The sequence below is a fragment of the Myotis lucifugus genome, unplaced genomic scaffold, assembly GCF_000147115.1.
Source record: "Myotis lucifugus unplaced genomic scaffold, Myoluc2.0 scaffold_323, whole genome shotgun sequence".
NCBI lineage: Eukaryota > Metazoa > Chordata > Mammalia > Chiroptera > Vespertilionidae > Myotis > Myotis lucifugus.
The window spans coordinates 479,442-500,073 of NW_005871371.1; the positions used below are offsets into that span (position 1 = coordinate 479,442).

Consider the following 20,632-nt stretch of genomic DNA (forward strand, 5'->3'; position numbering starts at 1 on the left):
TAATGCCACGACCCTTTAGTACAGTTCCTCATGTTGTGGTGACCCCCAATTTCATTGTTACAAATTGAACATAATTAAAGCATAGTGATTAATCACAAAAACAATATGTAATTATATATGTGTTTTCCGATGGTCTTAGGCGACCCCTGTGAAAGGGTTGTTTGACCCCCAAAGGGGATGCGACCCACAGGTTGAGAATCACTGCTCTAGCGTCTAGGCCCGTGGTCGGCAAACCGCGGCTCGCGAGCCACATGCGGCTCTTTGGCCCCTTCAGTGTGGCTCTTCCACAAAATACCACGTGCAGGCACGCATGTACAGTGCAATTGAAATTTCATGGCCCATGCACAGAAGTCGGTAATTTGTGGAAGAGCCACACTGAAGGGGCCAAAGAGCCGCATGTGCCTCGCAAGCCGCAGTTTGCCGAGCCGCAGTTTGCCGACCACTGGTCTAGGCCAGCGTTCGGCAAACTGCAGCCCCTTGAGTGTGGCTCTTCTACAAAATACCACATGTGGGCGTGCACGTACAGTGCAACTGAAACTTCATGGCTACACTGAAGGGGCCAAAGAGCCGCATGTGGCTCGCGAGCCACGGTTTGCCGACCACGGGTCTAGGACATCAAGAGCATTGGAGATGCCTCGGAGTACTTCGCTATTGTCAGATCTTAATAACACCCATGTTTTGATGCTGGCGCTTACTTACCATAAGACATTAACAGAAAGTTTGTGTACAATAACTAAGGTGACATTTTACAAGGCAATTAAACTTAATGTGATAACAATGCACATAACAGATGTGCTAATAAGAACAATTATAAATACGTTCACATATGCACTGAAAATAAACAACTATAACACCACCTGGCCTACAGTAATTCTTAGATGCCATCAATTGTATGATGCATACCAATTTGGGGAATATTAAACTGTGAAAAAACTGCATCTTCGAATGAATAAGGTGAATTATAATGAAATGGTGTATCCATGTCAGTCACAGTTATCCAGATCTATCAAACTGAGATAAACTTAAGATAGTAATAAAAATAATTTTTAAAAACTTCCTTTTAATATAACTCAAAGTAATCAAATATCTGTCTCCTTCCCACTTTTTTCCCCCTCCCACTTTATATGACAATATAATGGTCAAAAGGGAAGTCTCTATAATATACAGAACAGATGATCAACAAAAAAATAAATAAATCTATTGATCTATTCTGTCTCTTGAAGCATAATGTGAAAAACAAAAACATATTCCTCATATGCAGATCGCAGTGCAGTAAGGTAATGATCAAGGGGGAAAAAGCTACTGGTTTTTTTCTTTTAAAAGGGATAGCTGACGTAAGAAGCAGAAATTAATCTTACTCCTCTATATGAGAGAATAGCTGCTCTCCTTTTGTATATAATAATTTTAATGACATACTATTTAAGCATAGTTTTATATAAAAACCTTATGGGTATAAACTCTGAAAATCACATGGAAAAAAACACTGCCCAGCAATTTAAAGAACATCTAACTTGATTTAACCATTTTTTTATCAGCCCAGGAAAAAAGGAAAAGGTCAACTCTTTTTAATCAAAATTCTCTATTTCAATTTCCATTAAAATTTAAAGATAGCTTTTGGGGGCTAAAAAAAGATTATTTTCTACCTAAGTCCCTTAATGGGCATAACTCCTTTGATTGAATAACACTGTGTGTTTAATAAATATATTTTATGTCCAAAGTTTATAACTATGAGTTCAAATGATGTACTTTCACACACCTGAAAGAGGTCCAGCAGGTCCCCATATCCTAGGGGTTTCCTTGCTCTGAGGAGTTTCACTACATAATTGCAGTTTTTATCCTGGAAAAAAAGAATTAAACTAGGATACCCCACTATGAATAACACTAATAGGGACTAATAAAAGTTTTATTATGATGAATTTTAATGGCCATTAAATAACAAATTGTAATTCTTATGAAAGAAATAAAATGTGATGTGAAAACAATTGCTATCCTCAAAACCCTTAAAATCTACTTAGGGAAAAGATTGATATTACTAACATTTAAAAAAAATTTAATGGTTCAAAAGGTCTGAAAATGTTTTAAATAACTCAAGAATTGAAAGACAAATAAAAGCATGGAGAGTCTCATATTAAAAGTACATTATTGAAAAAAGGAAGGATTATTCAACAAATGATGTAGGTACAATTAGTAATTTTGCAAAAGAAAATCAAATCTAGGTCCTTATGTCATCCCGTATATTATTAAGAAAAAAATCAAACTGCAGAAAAACTAGAAAAAAATAAAAACTATGTGGTAGGAGAAGAGCTTCCTAAACAGAGAGCAACAAATTAGAAAATTAGATTATGTAAAAATAAAAAGGATCTAATTAAAAAATTAAAAGGTAAATGACTTGCAGAAAATATACACATGATGGGAATTTAATAGTTTTGCTATATAAATACCTCAAAAATTTGATAAGGAAGATACAAAAACTCAAAATAAATGTAAAATAAAATAGAATATATTCAGAGAAAAATGTGTAATATTAAAGAGAAATGTCAATTAAAATGAGAAGTCATCTGCCTGTTCAATTACCAAAAAGATTTTTTAAAAATAATAATCTGGCAAGGATGTTTTAAAGATACTCACATATACTGGTAAATGCATCAAGTTTTATCTTTGTAGAAAGCAGTGTGGTGACAAATTCCAAGAACATGTTCATACCCTTTAGATTATTAATTTCATTTCTAGAAATTAATCTTTAAAAAATTCTAAATACTAAAACACGCCTACCATAAAGGAATGGTTAAATAAGCTATAATTACTTACTAAATTATAGAGCAACTTAAAAAAAATGACAAAAGATGGCATCAAAGAAAAGTATTTATAATATAATAAAAAGCAGGATAAAAATTAAAATTTTTCAAAGAAAAAAAAAACCCAAACCCAAGGAAATATAATAAATAAGAACACACTGTATTGTAAAGAAACTCTGGCCCATTAGCTCAAATTGTGAGCATGACATTAGTTACAGCCCCCTGTGTCTTCTGGCCTGGATTATAGGAATAGCCCACCAACAGACCTCTGCCTTACTGATGGTACATTGAAATGTATCTTCCGAATTGCTGTCAGAGTAATTTACATAAAAATATTAATGTGTCACTTCCCTGATTCAAACTCTTTCCATCAAGCTGCTCAGGATATCACACAATGGTAATACCTGAATAGTGTAACTAAATAGACCAAGATGTTTTATACCTCATGTATATAAGTAATCTCCTTTACTTTCCTCTTCTATAACTTATTTGCCTAGCTATCTCTTTTTCAGGCTTCAAGACTCACCTTCAGATTCCCAGGATGGATTAGGTGCCTTCCCTATGTTTCCATAACAAGCCTATCTATACTTCCATCTTGGCATTTACCACATAGTATTAGAATTCTCTACTTAGGGTCTGTCTCCTTCATTACTCTGTTATCTGGCTGACATGAATTAAATAAGACAAAATGTACTCAAATCATCATAATGGAAAATTAAAGAAAAGTAGAAAAACATACTAGACACATATCTGCATTTAATGAGGGCTTACTACTTCACAAATAATGTACTACCTACTAGCAATATAAGGAGGAGTAAGATATTGATCCTGACCTCACAGGGAGTATGTCATCTGGAAGGGAAAATTTCTGGCAAAGGACTTCAAAAGGCAAGTAAGCTAAACAGCATGGCTCAAATATACTCAAATATATTTCTTATATTTCCATATATATTATAGGTAAATTATATTAACTGTCTTTGTATCACACCTGGTGATTCTTACATAATTATTCCTACTAAGAATATGTTGTATGATATAGTCTATAAATGTTTATGAAATATCACAAGTATATGTATTGATAAGACAATATACTAAATAAAATCAGAAGATAATTTACTTTTTAATGTTGGGGAAAAATTACAAAGTATATTTACTCAAATTACTTAAATTAGAGACCTTTTAGTAATAAGATCATGTAGAAATGAAAAAGGTAGGGAATCTATGTGAGGAAAAGAACACAAATCATACATAATAATTATCTGTGTAAAATTCTACAAGTATCTGACAGTAGCTGAAAGCAGCTATGGGTAGATGTAATCGTATAGTTTTGTGTAGGCGTTAAATATACAGTTTTAAAAGGCATCACAACTTCATTGATTTCTTGTTCAAATATTTATTCAAAAAGCAGATTCTCTGTTATGTACTTTTTGAACAGCATAAACTTTCTCAGTCAATTTCAAGTATATCTTAAGATGGGATAATAAAAACAATTTGTAACATATGGTAATCAAATATAAGATTAAGGCATTTGGCCTTGTAAATGAAAAATTTTATGTTGCTATCTCTCATTAACAGTTTTGTTTTTAAAAGAAAAAGGAAATTTTGAGAAAATGATCTGTATATCTGAATCAATGCTGACATTACCTGGCAAAGCATTCCCACTTATGTCAGCATTCATGACAGCAGTGAAAACAAAGAAAAATAAACATTAAAGGAGGATGCTTAAAAGAAGGGGAGATGTAAAACAAAGATTTATTCTGCAATGTAAATAACCTTCCCTTGGAAAATAAATCTAAGAAAACTAAATTTGGCTAGAAATTTATACTGGGTATCATTAATCAGACTGATCTTAACTCAAGGTTCTGATTTTTATAGCAACCCATTATGTTTTCTGAATATGCAAAGATCTCTGAGAATTCAGTATCTCACCTCATTTAAGATGCCTCAATTATGTATCTTTAACATCCATTACAGCACAAACATAGTAACCTATAGTCCCTAGCACTATAGAGAAGCAAACATTCCTCAGGAAATTTAAAAAAAAAAATCAACTAAATTTTTTTCTCAGTATTAACTGTACTCTGAACTAAGTAGTTTAGAAACTACATATTGACGAATTTAAACTCTTTTGTTCTTAAGAGCCTTTAATTTTTTTCAAGATGACAGTCGTCTAAAAAATCTATAAAATTTTAAGTATCAATTGTTATAAATACTTGGTAAAAAACAAACAAAACAAAACACCAGGAAAAATTTTAAATAGCTCCTCAGGTACGTGGCTTTAGATACTATGAATATTAAAGCATGAATGATTAATTGTATGTGCATAAAGATTTGTTCTACCTTGATTTAGATAAAGCTAAGTGCTTTAGAATGAAATTAATAGCTTACCTATATACTAAACTCATACTGACTGAGAAAATTTTTATTACTCATCCTTAAGGATTAACTAATTAGATATTTTACTTGGTATACAACTCTATAACAGGTAATGACCCTCTAAAGAAATCAGTCTTTTTAAAATATCTTCCATCAACTACAGACCCAATGTAAACTTTTATTATTGGAGAATAATTAAGAACTTACCATAATATCAGCAATGACAGTAGCAAAAGTAAATATGTATAATGATGTTCTAATATGATTGGTCTATCATGTCTCCAACTTAAAAATATCCAGATTATAATTTATCTTTAATCATTAATTTTCTCACAATAACTAATCTACCCAACATGCATCTCCTAAAATCTACTGAATCCAACAATACATACCTTTGCCTTTTCCCTTCATTTCACCCCTTCTCAACATGCACACTGAGCATTATTCAATGCTGTGAATAATGTTGTAAAACTATTTGATGTTTTGACAGAATGTTCAAAATCAGAGAAGAGGCTGTGAGAAACAGATGTAACTTAGGAGAGCTAACCCTAAGGGCAAATTTGCAGCAAAGCTGGAAAGCCTATGTGAAACCCACTCTCACTTCCCATTCTTAAACTGCCCCCAAAAGTCTTCATTTCATTTGGTAATACTCTGAAATTCCACCAATTAGAGATGTATTTGGTATCCTTTTTTAAAAATGTAGAGATTTAGCCCTGACCGGTTTGGCTCAGTGGATAGAGCGTCGGCCTGTAGACTGAAGGGTCCCAGGTTCGATTCCGGTCAAGAGCATGTACCTTGGCTGCAGGCACATCCCCAGTAGGAGGTGTGCAGGAGGCAGCCGATCGATGTTTCAATCTCATCGATGTTTCTAACTCTCTCTCCCTCTCCCTTCCTCTCTGTAAAAAATCAATAAAATATATTTTTTTTAAAAAAGTAGAGATTTATGAGAGTTAGAGATTCTTACTAGTATTTAGACTTTGTGTAAATTAACTTAATAGGACTGCTTTTCTCCTATAACTAGCTGAGACCAAAAGCATTATTGGAACTGGAAAAGCAGATTGAAGGAAGGATCAGTGAAGTAAGCAATGATTAAGTAGAAACATGGGGGAGGGGTAGCTGGTATGGAAACCTCGCAACACCATGGCACTGCAGCAGAAAGAATGTGGTGGCTCTGAATAACCCTGGGTTTGAATCTGTTTCCATCACTTATCATGTGATCATAGGCAAGTAACTTACTCTCTTTACATCTCAACTTGCTCTACTATAAAATAAAAATATTTCCCCACAAGACTGTCTTATATAAGACAGAGTGGCACAAAAAGTTGACATGTAACAAATTTTCAAAAATACCAGTTTCCTTCTTTTCCATGTTCATTACTGATGTAAGAACAGAAAGGCACCAAAGAAAAAGAAGTAGACTATATCAAAATGGTGCCCCCAAAAAACCTCTTCAAAGCTCTTCTTGAACACCAGGTTCAATCATGAGAATGTAAGAAAACACTTGTTTTCTTTCCTCCACCCCACTCCCATTCTTTCTTCATGACTATAATGCCTTAGTCACAGGACTGAAAACTCATTTAGTATTACTAGGTTTATTATAACACTACATTATGACTTGTTTATATTAAAGATAAAATAGACCTTAGAAGGTGGACTGAGAGCCAATCTAACATTCAATTCAATACAACAAATATTAATTGGATAGGTAAGGTGTGTCTTAGGTTATTGACAAAAGGTAGAGGAGAATGAAAAGATGAGTAAGAAAAATCTTGCCTTTAAGGAGTTAATAATTTTATATATTTTACTTCAGAGGATTTTATAGCATTCATCTCTGAGAAACCCAGTTAGTTAATAAGTTAGGAACTTTGTGCTACAAAAACTGTTTGTTTTTTAAGATTCTACTTCTATTAGTCAATTTTTCATTGATTATTGAATTTTTAATACAAAAAATTACCTGCCAAAATTTCGGTGTTTCGTGCAGCTATTGTTTTAACTTTTATTATTCCTGATTCAGCAGCCTGCAAGAATAAAAATAATTAGAACACAAGACTTACTTTCAACATGAATTATCTAGGGGAAAAAATCATATATGATAGATAAACTCTCGAGTACAGACTCAGTCACTATTATATTTTTATTTTGAAAACTTCGATAAAATGTAATAAAATATGATTAATTTAATTATTCACATGCAAGCTCTGCACTACAGCATGTTGCTTTCTCTGCCTTAAGGCACATCTGGAATACCCTAATTACTTACGAATTTCGATGTTCAGAAAATAAAAAATAATAAAGAAAAACAAAATTATGTTTCTCTTCCCCATTTCACATCTTCTTCCCCACCATAAAAATAGCAAAACACTGCAATATCAAGTAAAACTGTTTTGAATTAGAAGAGAATGGATAACCAAGCACTTATTACTTTTAGGTTACATTTTTTTAAACACCCATTCAGTTTTCACAAAATGTCTAAAACACTACATCATAAGTATGTTTAGTACTTGGAGATCAGATGGCATTTTATGCAATGCCACAGAACTGTGATGTCCAATATGGTAGCCATTGATTACATGTGACTATTAAGCACATTGTATGTGGTTAGTCTGAAATAAGCTGTGCTCTAAGTTTAAAACACACTAGATTTTTGAAGACTTAGTGTGATAAAAAATGTAAACTATCCCTTAAATATTTATATTGAATGTTGAAGGGACATTATTTTGAACACACTGGGTTAAATAATATATATTATTAAAATGAATGGTGTTTTTACTTTTTAAATTCAATTTAAAATTGTATCTATGGATTATACTTGTGGTCCACATTATATTTCTATTGGACAATGTTAACATAAATATTGATATACAGCTTCCATCATAGAAACTCAGGATATTTTAACTACCAAGAAACATGCCATGGGGGAAAAAGGAGGACCTATGTAATACTTTCAACAATAAAGATTAAAAGAGAAAATAAGATAAAATAAAATAAAAAGAAGCATGTCTATTTTCTACTTATTCTGGTCTCCACTCCTCTAAAAATAATACACAAATACTTATATGTCCAAGTTTCCCTATTAATTTGCTTGCTACTTGCTCATCTATTTTGTTACCTCTTACTACTTGCTAAAGAACAAGTGGTACCATGCTCTAAATGTATAAAAATAATTATGGAAGAACACCATGTCTTATGGGTTCTTAGTCTGAGAACCAGTGAATTAATGCATAAAATAAATAACACATTGTTGACTACACTATGTGTAGACCTTTGCTATTTGTTGGCTTCCAACCATATAAAACCCTTGCTTTTATTTGAAGAATTCACAACTTCACAAGTTTTGATGCAAGATAGAGGCTATGTTCCACTATTAAAAAAGGAAAATGCCAGATGTGTGCTTGCTTTTCCACATGTTCTGGCAGCCCACACTTATCTCACTCACACACTATCATATGGGAACTAGTGGCACAGAAAAGCAAAGAGACAAGAGACAATTCTTTCTGACAATGGCCACAGTGGAGATGACATGTACTTTCCAAGAGCAGTGATGGCAGCAGAACCAGTGGTTGCATGAAGGGGCCAGTGCAACCAGGAGTGCAATCTGAGGCACCCAGTCACTGTTCAGCAGAGACAGCAGTAATGATCTCGCTGGCATGTTGTGCTGTGACTCTAGCTGCTTAGCCTCTCTTTGTTCCTGTACTTTTTCTAAGGCTGGCTCCATCCAGCCTTCTACAAATACTGTGAACCGCTCAATTTCATTTCTATTTATATCTGCCAGAGTCAGATTTCATTGCTCACAACTAAGAGCCCTAATGGTTACACTTAGGACTTAATAATTTTAAGAAGTAGAAATGTCCCAAATTAAAAGACCATCACTACTTGCAGAAAAATATAGTAAAAATAAAGGGACTATTTAAAACAAATAAAAATAAAAGGACTATTTCAGGAAAAGAGTATTGATTTTCTGATTATTTGGAGCCGTGCATATTAGAAACTTAAAAAAATCCTGATGCCCATTCTTTAAATCAGAATAAATGCCAGTAAGATCCAGGCATAAGAAGTTTTAAAATCTTCAGGTGATTTCAACAGGCAGCAATATTTAGGAGGCTATTGCAATAACATAAGCAAGATATGTGGTGGATACGCGAGAGGTGACACTGATTGAGATAGTAAAAAGTAGTCAAATTCTGGATATACTTTAAAGATGTACAAAACAGCAAATTTACTACTGTAAAAATTAAAGAACACTGAAATTATTATTCATACTTTGTTATACTCATACACCTCAACTCAAACTATCTTGGGTACATTTCTTATTGGGCCAAATGAAATTAATCTGTGGTCACTGAGATTTCTTCTACCACAATTTTCAAATATTCAACCTCTCCCCCTTCTCACTATGGCCCTATGTACCCTGCATATGCTTAAATTCAACATTTTATTCTGCTTCAGTCAAAAGAGCTTGATCAAAGTAATCCTATATAATGAGAGGAATATGCTAACTAGCCACGACCAGTATGCAAATTGACCATCACTCCAACACACAAGATGGCCACCCCTATGTGGCCACAAGATGGCCACCACAAGATGGCCTGCAGGGAAGGCCAGTTGTGGGCAACCAGGCCTGCAGGGGAGGACAGTTAGGGGTGACCGGGCCGGCAGGGGAGGGCAGTTGGGGGCGACCCTCAGTTGGGGGCAACCAGGCCTACAGGGGAGGGAAGTTGGGGGCAACCAGGCCTGCAGGGCAGGGCAGCTGGGGGTGACCAGGCCAGCAGGGGAGGGCTGTTGGGGGCGATCGGGCTGGCAGGGGAGCAGTTAGGTGTCGATCAGGCTGGCAGGGGAGTGGTTAAGGTGATAATCAGGCTGGCAGGCAGAAGAAGTTAGGGGCAATCAGGCAAGCAGGCAGGCAAGCGATTGGGAGACAGCAGTTCTGGATTGTGAGAGAGATCCCAGATTGGAGAGGGTGCAGGCTGAGCTGAGGCGCGCGCGCGCACACACATACACATACACACACACACACACACACACACACACACACACAGTGCACGAATTTCATGCACCAGGCCTCTAGTCCATCATAAAAGCCAATGTAATTTGTCCTGGCTTTCTGAATTCTAGTCAGTATGACCTTTCCAAATCCTAACTGTTTCTAAAAATCAGTCCTGTAGCATGCGAGGTATCAGTAAACAATGTCAAATTTGCCATATACTATTTTAATTTCCTAAGATAAATAAGAGTGGACTCATGTATATATCATACATAAGTATAAATAAATCAACTTATAAATAAGTATACAATATGTTAAAAAATATTTTTACACATAAGGAAGAAGACAATGGAGTGTTGTCATTTTTTTAAGTAGTTCCAAAGAAGTGTTTTAAAATATATATAACTGATATTTTCATTCCTAAACTCAAGAAATCACCCAAGAACTATTTGCAGCCTTAGATATAATTAGACCTATTTCATGGCTCCTCATTTGAAACTGTAACATCTTATTCTCATAGGCACCCTGTGTTGCTGGGAAGTTTCACTATCAATGTTTATTGACAACACATATATCAGGGTCCCCCTAACCACTGCAGCCTTACTTCATACATAGACCTAGCCAACATCTTCAATAGTAACCTGTATAAATGGAAGTATTCAGACTCAGATTTCCTTCTATTTGTCAAGAATTATCTGTGTGAAGAAGAGTCTTTATCTTCTTGCTTTAAAAATAACCCCTACTCTGATCAGATACCTTGATACCTACATGGGAACTACACAATTGTAAACATAGTTATTTTTTCTGAATTGACCCCATGGGGGGAAAAAAGTGCTAGATTGTGCGGACTTGGATAGAGATGATATAGGTTAAGATGGACAATTTAATATCTCTATTCCTGAAGGCAATCTGTGAGTTGGGAAAGAGAGTCAAAAGTCTTCAATACACTGAATACACTGCAGCACTTAATACTTGTTACTTTTAAAATTAATCTCTCGACAAATATTTTTTTCTCTTTCTCAATAGCCTTTACTTACCAAAATAGACACCAGTCTGTGAATACAGAGCCTAGCAGTGATGGCGAACCTTTTGAGCTCGATGTGTCAGCATTTTGAAAAACCCCAACTTAACTCTGGTGCCGTGTCACATATAGAAATTTTTTGATATTTGCAACCATAGTAAAACAAAAACTTATATTTTTGATATTTATTTTATATATTTAAATGCCATTTAACAAAGAAAAATCAACCAAAAAAATGAGTTCACGTGTCACCTCTGATACGCGTGTCATAGGTTCGCCATCACTGGCCTAGTGCATAGAAAAGCAGAGACAGGAGAGAATGCTGATTCTTCTTCCAAGACCACCTAGAATATCCCTTGACCTCACTTCTCAATAAAATCTTCCTGGGCAGTCTCTCAATTCCATGGTTTCAACTTTCTAAACTATGAAGACTCCTAAATTATATTCCTGTTCTTTACCTATATCCTAAACTATAGAACTTCTTAACCTAGATATTTAAAAGACACCTTAAATTCAAGATATTAAAAATAGATGTCTCTCTTTTTTAAAAAATATATTTTATTGATTTTTTACAGAGAGAAAGGAGAGGGATAGAGAGTTAGAAACATCGATGAGAGAGAAACATCGATCAGCTGCCTCCTGCACACCTCCTACTGGGGATGTGCCCGCAACCAAGGTACATGCCCTTGACCGGAATCGAACCTGGGACCTTTCAGTCCACAGGGCTACACTCTATCCACTGATCCAAACCGGTTAGGGCTAGATGTCTCTCTTAAACCCCCTGCTCCAACTTCCACCTCAGCACCTGAAAAAAACTGTTTCTTCTTCCCATAAATTCTATCTTTCTGAGCAGCAACAGCATCCATCCAGATGTCACCGACCAGATATCTGGTGTTTCTCCCTCATCCCACAAATCTAACCAGTTACAAAGATTATGTAGTGAACATATCTTATATTCATTTTCTTCTCAGATTCCACTTCTAAACCTTCAACCTTCTCATTATCAACCTAAACTAAGAGACTTCTCTATTTACAGTCTTATCCTCCATCTATCCACTGTCTCAATTCAATGGTTCCCAACACCCACCCCTACTAGTGAATCTCAAAATTGAGTAGTATAAGGACAACTTTTAAAAATAAAAATTCTCATGGACCTACCAAGTCATTGACAAATTTAAGTTAGTATAAATAAAATTTAAAATAAACTCATTTTTATAGCTATTAAATTACAAAGACAACAAGTCCACAAATTAAATGCGAACCCAAAATAACACTAATTTAATGTGGAAAATAATGTTTTACTGAAATTAAACCACTGCTAAAAGCATGAGGATACCTGTAAATTTATGGTGCAAGTTCTTCTGATTTTGGTACTCTTACAGAACCATAAGCAGTGACAGAAACCATTTCTTCCATCACTTTTTTTAGTGGCAACTTTTTAATAGTGGGCTCTCTATAGTTTGTACCTGTAACATTTTATCCCATTCATTTCATTATATAACTTCTTCTCCATTCCAGCTGCAAGCCCCATGAGGATAAAAAACAAATGTCATTCATCTCTCACTATTACTAATGCCTATCACAGTGCCTAGCATATGGTAGCTATATAATAATTGTTTCTAAACAAACAAATGAAAGTTTCTAAATAGAGGGAGAGACTTTAGTGCCCACTAATTGAAAAATCCAGAGAAAATTTGATCCAGAGATTCGCAATGCCATCAGAGCTACAGTTTCACTTCTCTGCCATTCTCTTGGTTCTCTGTTCTTCCTGGGTAGGTTCATCATCAGGCTGCTTCCAATCTTGACAATAAAAATATTTGTAGCCACCATTTTACTCTACACCTCACCATTTTATATGACACTAGAGGCCCGGTGCACGAATTTCGTGCACTTGGGGGCAGGGGGTGTCCCTCAGCCTGGCCTGTGCCCTCTCGCAGTCTGGGAGCCCTCGGGGGATGTCCGACTGATGGCTTAGGCCCGCACTCCACAGGGAGCAGGCCTAAGCCAGCAGTCGGACATCCTTAGCTGCGCTTGCCAGCTGTGAGTCCGGCTTCCGGCTGAGTGGTGCTCCTTCTGTGGGAGCGCCTGACCACCAGGGGGCAGCTCCTGGGTTGAGCATCTGCCTCCTGGTGGTCAGTGCACATCATAGCAACCGGTCATTCCACCGTTCAATTTGCATATTAGCCTTTTATTATATAGGACTATAGGGTCTCTTGCTGTAGCTCTTGAGAAGAAAAAAGAAACTCTCCTTTTCCGAAAGCACTCATTGGCACTATGTGACCTGGCCAGAAATGAAGATAAGAAATGAAGGACAAAAATGAAGGGTTTAAACTAGATCAAACTAATTGAGGGACCCTGGAGCAAAAAATTAGATTAACTTAAATCCAAATGGGTTGAAAATGAAGAAAGAGTACAGCCTACCATGGAAGGTAATAAGAGGGAATGAAGGCTATGAAGGGAATTAACAAATGTCCACTACTAGAACTATGTACAAACTTATGTAGATATAAAAATTTACTGCTACTTCCCTTGGCCTGGCCTGCGGGATCAGGCTGAAACTGGCTCTCTGACATCCCGAGGGGTCCCGGATTGCAAGAGGGCACAGGCCAGGCCGAGGGACCCCACCGGTGCACGATCAGGGCTGATTACATTCAGTTTGAATTTTGCAAAGTAAGACAATCGCTTACCGGTATTTATCTTTTTATTTTTTGACAACTTCATGGGCTCAGAACGTTCAGGTCTCTGTTGCATCTGCACACTCTCCACCTCCAATTACGGGATCAACTGATGTCAATAACATTAAGGCTCATGATTGGAGAAAACCTGTTTGACAAGGTATGGGCAGCTATGCACTCTCACAACTCCCTCCTTGGCTGACTTCCGTGTATAAGATGCCCCTCGATTTTCAGTCTAACGATTTTAGAAAAAAAATAGCATCTTACATACGGAAAAATATGGTAAGCATGTAAACACTATCTAGCCCTCACTTGAAACCTGTATGGTTTTGTTAACCAATGCCTCCCCAATAAACTCAATTAAAAAAAAATGTTTCTAAGTGTGGTTGAAATTATTAATAGCCCTTTCTGTTTTGGAGTGTCATATTTGCTGTGTCTGATGTACTGCACTTAAAGAGAAATGGCTCTCTCTTTGCTTTGGGATTGAGTTTTAAATTGAATGGGTAGTTATTCAAACGGTACTGTTATATATGAAAACACTGACTTTTAAGAGACTGATGTGGGATGGGAGGAGGGTCACTTTGTCTTGCCTCCTGGATTTCGTATTAAGGAGCCCTAATTATCTACGTAATAGTGAACCACTTTGCCTTCTAGCTCCTATAACATAATATTTAAAAGAAGAAAAGAAAAAAGAGGAACAATAAATTAAATGGACTTGACAGTCCAAATGCCACTGGACAGTTTTCACAGGTCTCTACAAAAGAGAGCGGTGATAAAATCTGTGTCCCAAACCTTCCTCTCTTGCTGGCAACAAGGGGGAATTTTGCAGCTTATACACAGCCATTTTTCGAAGATGTAAATACTGCTTCACAGATTCCAGTAGTTACTTTCAAAATACACAAGGGATTTTATTCCCTTTATGAGTCAGTAACCCATAAGGAAAAAAAAAAGCTGTGTCTGAAGATGTTAATTACCAACATTATCAATACCAGCAGAGAGAAACTGAAAGCAAGTATTCTGGAAGTTGTTAAGTGAATTATGGTGAATGGACTATGATGAAAGATAATGCGTTCATTGAAATAACAATAAGACTTGTACATATAGAAAATGTTTAGCCCTAACCGGTTTGGCTCAGTGGACTCAGCGTTGGTCTGCAGGCTGAAGGGTCCCAGGTTTGATTCCCGTCAAGGGCATGTACCTTGGTTGCGGGCACATCTCCAGTAGGGGGAGTGCAGGAGGCAGCTGATCGATGTTTCTCTCTCATCAATGTTTCTAACTCTTTATCCCTCTCCTTTCCTCTCTTAAAAAATCAATAAAATATATTTAAAAAAGAAAAGAAAATGTTTAAGCTAAAGTATCAAGTGAGAGAAAAATTACCAATGTATGGACACAGTGATAGCAGGTCTATCAGTATAACTGTATGGATGGACGCCAACTGCAAGAGGAGGCAAAAATGAAGTTGTGAAGATATCAACTGGATTAAAGCAGGACCCATGAGAAGACCATCTTGGAATACACCTCATGGGAACAGATCAGAGAGTCTTTTTGAACTGATAGCCTGGGAGCAAGCAGGACATCAAAAGTTGACTTAAATGAACCAATAACTCATAACTGGAACCACATAATTTGACTATAAGACTTTTTTTCCCCTTTGCTCAACATAATTTCAACCTGAAGAGGCAGCATGGAGGAATAGAAATTGGGCAAGGAGTCTGGGTTGAATCTCTGGACTTAAACTCTGCTTTAATCCCTGCTCTATCATTTATAAACTGATCGAACTTCGTCTTAGGTAAAATGGGTTTATCTTTGGGATTGGAACAGTTCAATAACTAATGGTTTTCTCTTCCTCCAATAAGAATCTGAATAAAATTAAAACCTACGTGGGGAAAAAACAACATTATCCAACCCTCATTCTTCACTGTCATAAGGTCGTGAAAATGAGATCTCCCTATCAGAAGAGCAAACTGACTTGGGCCTCAGTACCCAAAGAGTTGGCTAAGGGGAGAATCCTGTTATGGTAAGTTGCAACTTTTATCAGGCCTGAATGGGCAAGAGGAAAAAAAGACCAGCCAAGGAAGACTATTTGTACTTTATTATTTATACCCTTACCAAATCCACTTCAATAAAAAAGAAAAAAATCCACTAAAAAACATAATTCTGACCACCTCAACTCAAACGACCTTCATTCCCTTTGCTCTTCTACCACCCACTCCCTGAACCTCATCATCCTCTACCGTACACTACTTGGTATTCTAAAATCCAATGTCCCACTATTGTCCCAACCCCTATCCTTCTAACTCTCTCACTCCCCAAATCCTTTGCTCTTTGATTAAATTGCTACCGCTAGACCCTTAACCCATCCATCTTCTTCCAATCAATCAAAGTTTTATTGAATTTCCTTCTTTGGGAATACAATCTAGATCTTATGATCTATCATCATTCAACCATTCTCCCTGCCAAGACATATTCCAATGAATTTCTCCTCCACTTTGCCAATGTGATCCAAATCTCCTCTCAAACTTCCTACCCATCACTTCTTTCATCACTAATTAATCACAGCAACAAGCTTGTTTCCCTATCTTACCAAGAAAACAAAGTCATAGGTCAAACTGTCCACAACTTCCTCTCTACTATGCCCCTCATACAAATTTATCAGATTTAAACCCATGTTTTCCTTTTCCCTTCCTCTGGCAGAAAAGAATGTTCTATCTCAGACTGAAAGCTAGTTCATACACTTATGGCCCTAAAACTCCAGCTATCTCAGGGACCTTGCTCTAGCAAGTATTCCCTTTCTCTCCCAAATCCTTAACCTTAGTCTGCCCACATGCCTCTTTCCCTTTAATGCTTTTGTTTCCCAAAGTTCCTTCTTTAGTCTTAATGCTCTCACTTACACACTCTTCCTGGCCCATCTTATCTACTCTTATGGTTTCTACTATCATGTATAAACTGATACTCCTAAATCTGAAATTTTAGGCCTCCTTCTTAAGTACCAAACCATCATTTTCAAATACCTACTGGGTCAGTTCCACATGAATGTCACACATAAATCTTAAACTTAATTAATATATTCGTGACTACTCATTTTCCACCAAAACATTTCCTCCTATATTCCTTCTTTTAGTTACCCACTCTGTTTCCCAAGCTAGACATCTGAGAGGCATCATAGATTTATCTCTCTACATAAGCAAAGGTCACTATGCCCTGGTAATTATATCTGGTAAATCTCTTTTTAATCCATACTCTCTCTTTCATTCTTTTTTTTTTAAATATATTTTATTGATTTTTTTACAGAGAGGAAGGGAGAGGGATAGAGAGTTAGAAACATCGGTGAGAGAGAAACATCGATCAGCTGCCTCCTGCACACCTCCCACTGGGGATGTGCCCACAACCAAGGTACATGCCCTTGACCGGAATCGAACCCGGGACCCCTCAGTCCGCAGGCCGACACTCTATCCACTGAGCCAAACCGGTTAGGGCTCTTTCATTCTTGTTTTAAACTTGTGAAATAGTCAAAGTCATTTTTCAATTTCTAAAATAGGGCCTTAGTATATTAGAAGTATCATTAGTTATGGAATCAAAGTTCTTAACATTCAGTAAATTCTTACAGAGTATGCACTATGTATACAATTATGTATCATAGATAATCACAACATTTACTTCTGTCATTACCTCAAAGACTAGGTCAGGGGTGGGCAAACTTTTTGACTCGAGGGCCACAATGGGTTCTTAAACTGGACCGGAGGGCCGGAACAAAAGCATGGATGGAGTGTTTGTGTGAACTAATATAAATTCAAAGTAAACATCATTACATAAAAGGGTACAGTTCTTTTTTTTTTTTAGTTTTATTCATTTCAAACGGGCCGGGTCCAGCCCTCGGGCCGTAGTTTGCCCACGGCTGGACTAGGTGCAATTACTAAATATCTCTTTAGCCAGTGTACAAGTAAAACAGCGAATGAGCTATACTGAAAGTTCCTAGGTTAGAAATGAATTGAGTTCTAGAACTTTGTAAGTTACCTGTTTGGAACTCTGAATGCCTTTTCCAATAGAAATAATTTAATAAATGTCAACTGAATTCTCATACTAGAGGCCTACAGAAGAATCACAGTTTTTATGTAATTTATAAAGTCAGTTATATAAATTATTAAAATTATAAAATAGGATTTGACATTTAAGAGCATTTCTCTTATAATGGGAACAGCCTAATTTTTAAAATTAGTTATTACTTTCAACAGAAGATGATATAGGGAAAATAAAAACCAATATCAAAATAAATTTTTTAATATCTGAAATAAAACATACCATAATGACGATCATCTTTCCAAAAGTGGTACATCTGATTTCCAACATTGAGTAATATTTGCTCACTTTATTAAAGAAATACTAGATGATGTTCGTTAAAAATGAGACCAAAGCACTTGCAGACAAGTTAAGGTTCCTTGGAAGCCTAAAATCCAAACTTTTTGGGGTAAGTTCTAACTACCGAATCTTTACAATAATAAAGGCAAAACATTTAAATAATTATGAAAAATACTTCAAAATTCCTTGGTGAACTTTTAGGGCAATTGGTAAATGAAACTGCAGATATACTATACTACATTAAATGGAAATAAAAATAAGCCCTGGCTGGTTTGGCCCAGTGGATGAAGCATCAGCCTGAGGACTGAAGGGTCCCAGGTTTGATTCTGGTCAAAGACCACATACCTGAGTTGTGGGCTTGAGCTCCAGTGGGGGACATGCAGGGGGCAGCCAATCAATGATTCTCTCTCATCACTGATGTTTCTATCTCTCTTTCCCTCTCCCTTCCTCTCTGAAATCAATAAAGATATATTTAAAAACAACAACAAAAATAAAATAATTGCTTTGACAAAAATAGCACTGAAATATCTTATTCCAGAAATGAGGAAATAAATTAAGCAGCGTTTTAAAAAGGTTTAAGAGAAATTAAATGGCACCTTAAGAGAAAGAGCCAATAATGAATAAATGTTAAAAATTTCAATTAAGTATTTAGAGAATTTAATTTGTATAGACTATTTAATTATATGAGCTTCTTTAATAATACCCTTTTCTGCTCTGACAACTTTCCCATCGTAATCTAATAAATGCACCCTTTAACCCTATTTTACATCTGAAGTAAAACTGAAGTTCGGAGAGGTTAAGCTGTATTCCTAGCACAAACTTCCCACTTTCGTCTTGCTCATAACAAGGTTGAACATGGTTACTGTGTGTCGTCAATACGCGTCCTAAGTTAGGTGGATCTGGGCAACTCCATAATACTTCATGGGCTGACACAGAGTTCAGCTGCATGACAACATGACCAGAAAAGCTACTTCCAACGGAGTGACCTATACTATACAGGTGAGGAGCACGGATTTCACCACACGATGAATGCGAGCTTTTAGAAGCAACAAACAAAAATTTTTTTTCAACTCTGGCTTGGCTTTTCCGAGCGTGGAAAAGGCCAGAAGGGGCTGAATCGGCTCACACCGCGAACTCCATTCCTCGCTCCCGAGCACAGGAGCGCTCCCGAGCACAGGAGCGCAGAGGAAATCAGAGCGCCGCAGACCTCTCCCCAGGAAACCATCAGACGCGTTCGTGGAACCGGACAGGGCAAGGCCAAGTGAATACTGGACCGGGTCTGAGAGGACGGCGCCGCCGAGGCTTACCTCCTTGACAGGTGGGAATTTCTTCTTGCACTCCAGGGACAGGGCCCTCAGGTCGCCCTGCATGTTCTCCAGCAGCTTCTTGACCGCTTCGGGGCTGTTGGTGCTGGACATGATCCACCAAGTTCCGAGCCAATTTCCGAGCGGCGCAAACGAACTCCGGCACTGTCAGCTCCCGGGGGCGACAGGCAACTGCCCCCAGGCACCTCCGGCCCCGCCGCAGCCCGCCTCTGGGGCTCCGCGGGGACTCCGCGGGGCCTGGACTGCCCACCGGAGCGAGCCCGAGTGCCTCCGGCAGCCTCCTCGCAACTCCCCCGGCTCCTCTCCGCGTTGCCCCTGCAGTCGCCCGCCCCGCTAGGCCCCGCCGGCTCCGGCCGAGGAGCCCCCTAAGCGGGCAGGTCCCTCCCGCTGCCGCGGGGCCCAGACACACCGGTCGTCACAAGCTTCAGCGCCGGCTCCCCGAACCCCACAGATTCGCCGACGCCATTAGCCAAGTGGCCCACAATTCCGAGCGCGGCGGGGGACACGTCAGCGGCACTTCCGGGCACCGTGGCCACCGCCCCCGCCGTAGCCAACCCGGGCGGGGAGCAGCGGGCAGGGCGTGGCCGGGGGCGTGGTCAGGGGCGTGGCCACGCTAAGGGCCAACTCGGTTCCGGGCCAGGGCGCAAGCATCCGAGTAGGTTTAGCGCTCCCCTTGCCTCATCTAGATTTGCTTCGTTTTCGGTGACAAGAGCCTGAACGGAGCACCAGCTATTCCTTGGCGTATCTTTTTGCGTATTGCGTTGTAAACAAGTTTGCTTCCTTTTGGATTAATCTTCATTTGTCTTCATTTCTGCTCTCTCGAATCTCTGGGCTAGTGTCCCCAAATCAACGCCTACCTCCTTTTAGTTTTCTACCCCCTTGAGCACCTAAATTGCAGTTCCTCCATAGGGGTGCACTTACTGCGAAGTAGCCACTACTTCTGCCATTTGTAAAATGACAGATAAAACTGCCAGACCCTCCGCCGGCTTTCCATTGCAACCCAAGTAAAAGCCAAAATCTCTGGGTACACCGACCTGGCGCTACACGACCTTCCCTCCCCTTTCACCTCATGTCCATCTCCCCTATAAAATGAAAGTTTCAGA

The 20,632-nt window shown here is 37.9% G+C and overlaps 1 protein-coding gene across 1 annotated transcript in view; it reads right to left on the minus strand.

Moving 5' to 3' along the window:
* Positions 1 to 19,997, minus strand: part of MON2 (MON2 homolog, regulator of endosome-to-Golgi trafficking) — a 110,866-nt gene extending 90,869 nt beyond the window's left edge. The window contains 2 exon segments of the mRNA XM_006100679.3: positions 7,126 to 7,189; positions 19,512 to 19,997. Coding sequence (XP_006100741.1) covers positions 7,126 to 7,189; positions 19,512 to 19,622 — 175 coding nt within the window. The 5' untranslated portion in view covers positions 19,623 to 19,997.
* Positions 19,998 to 20,632: the final 635 nt, after the last annotated feature.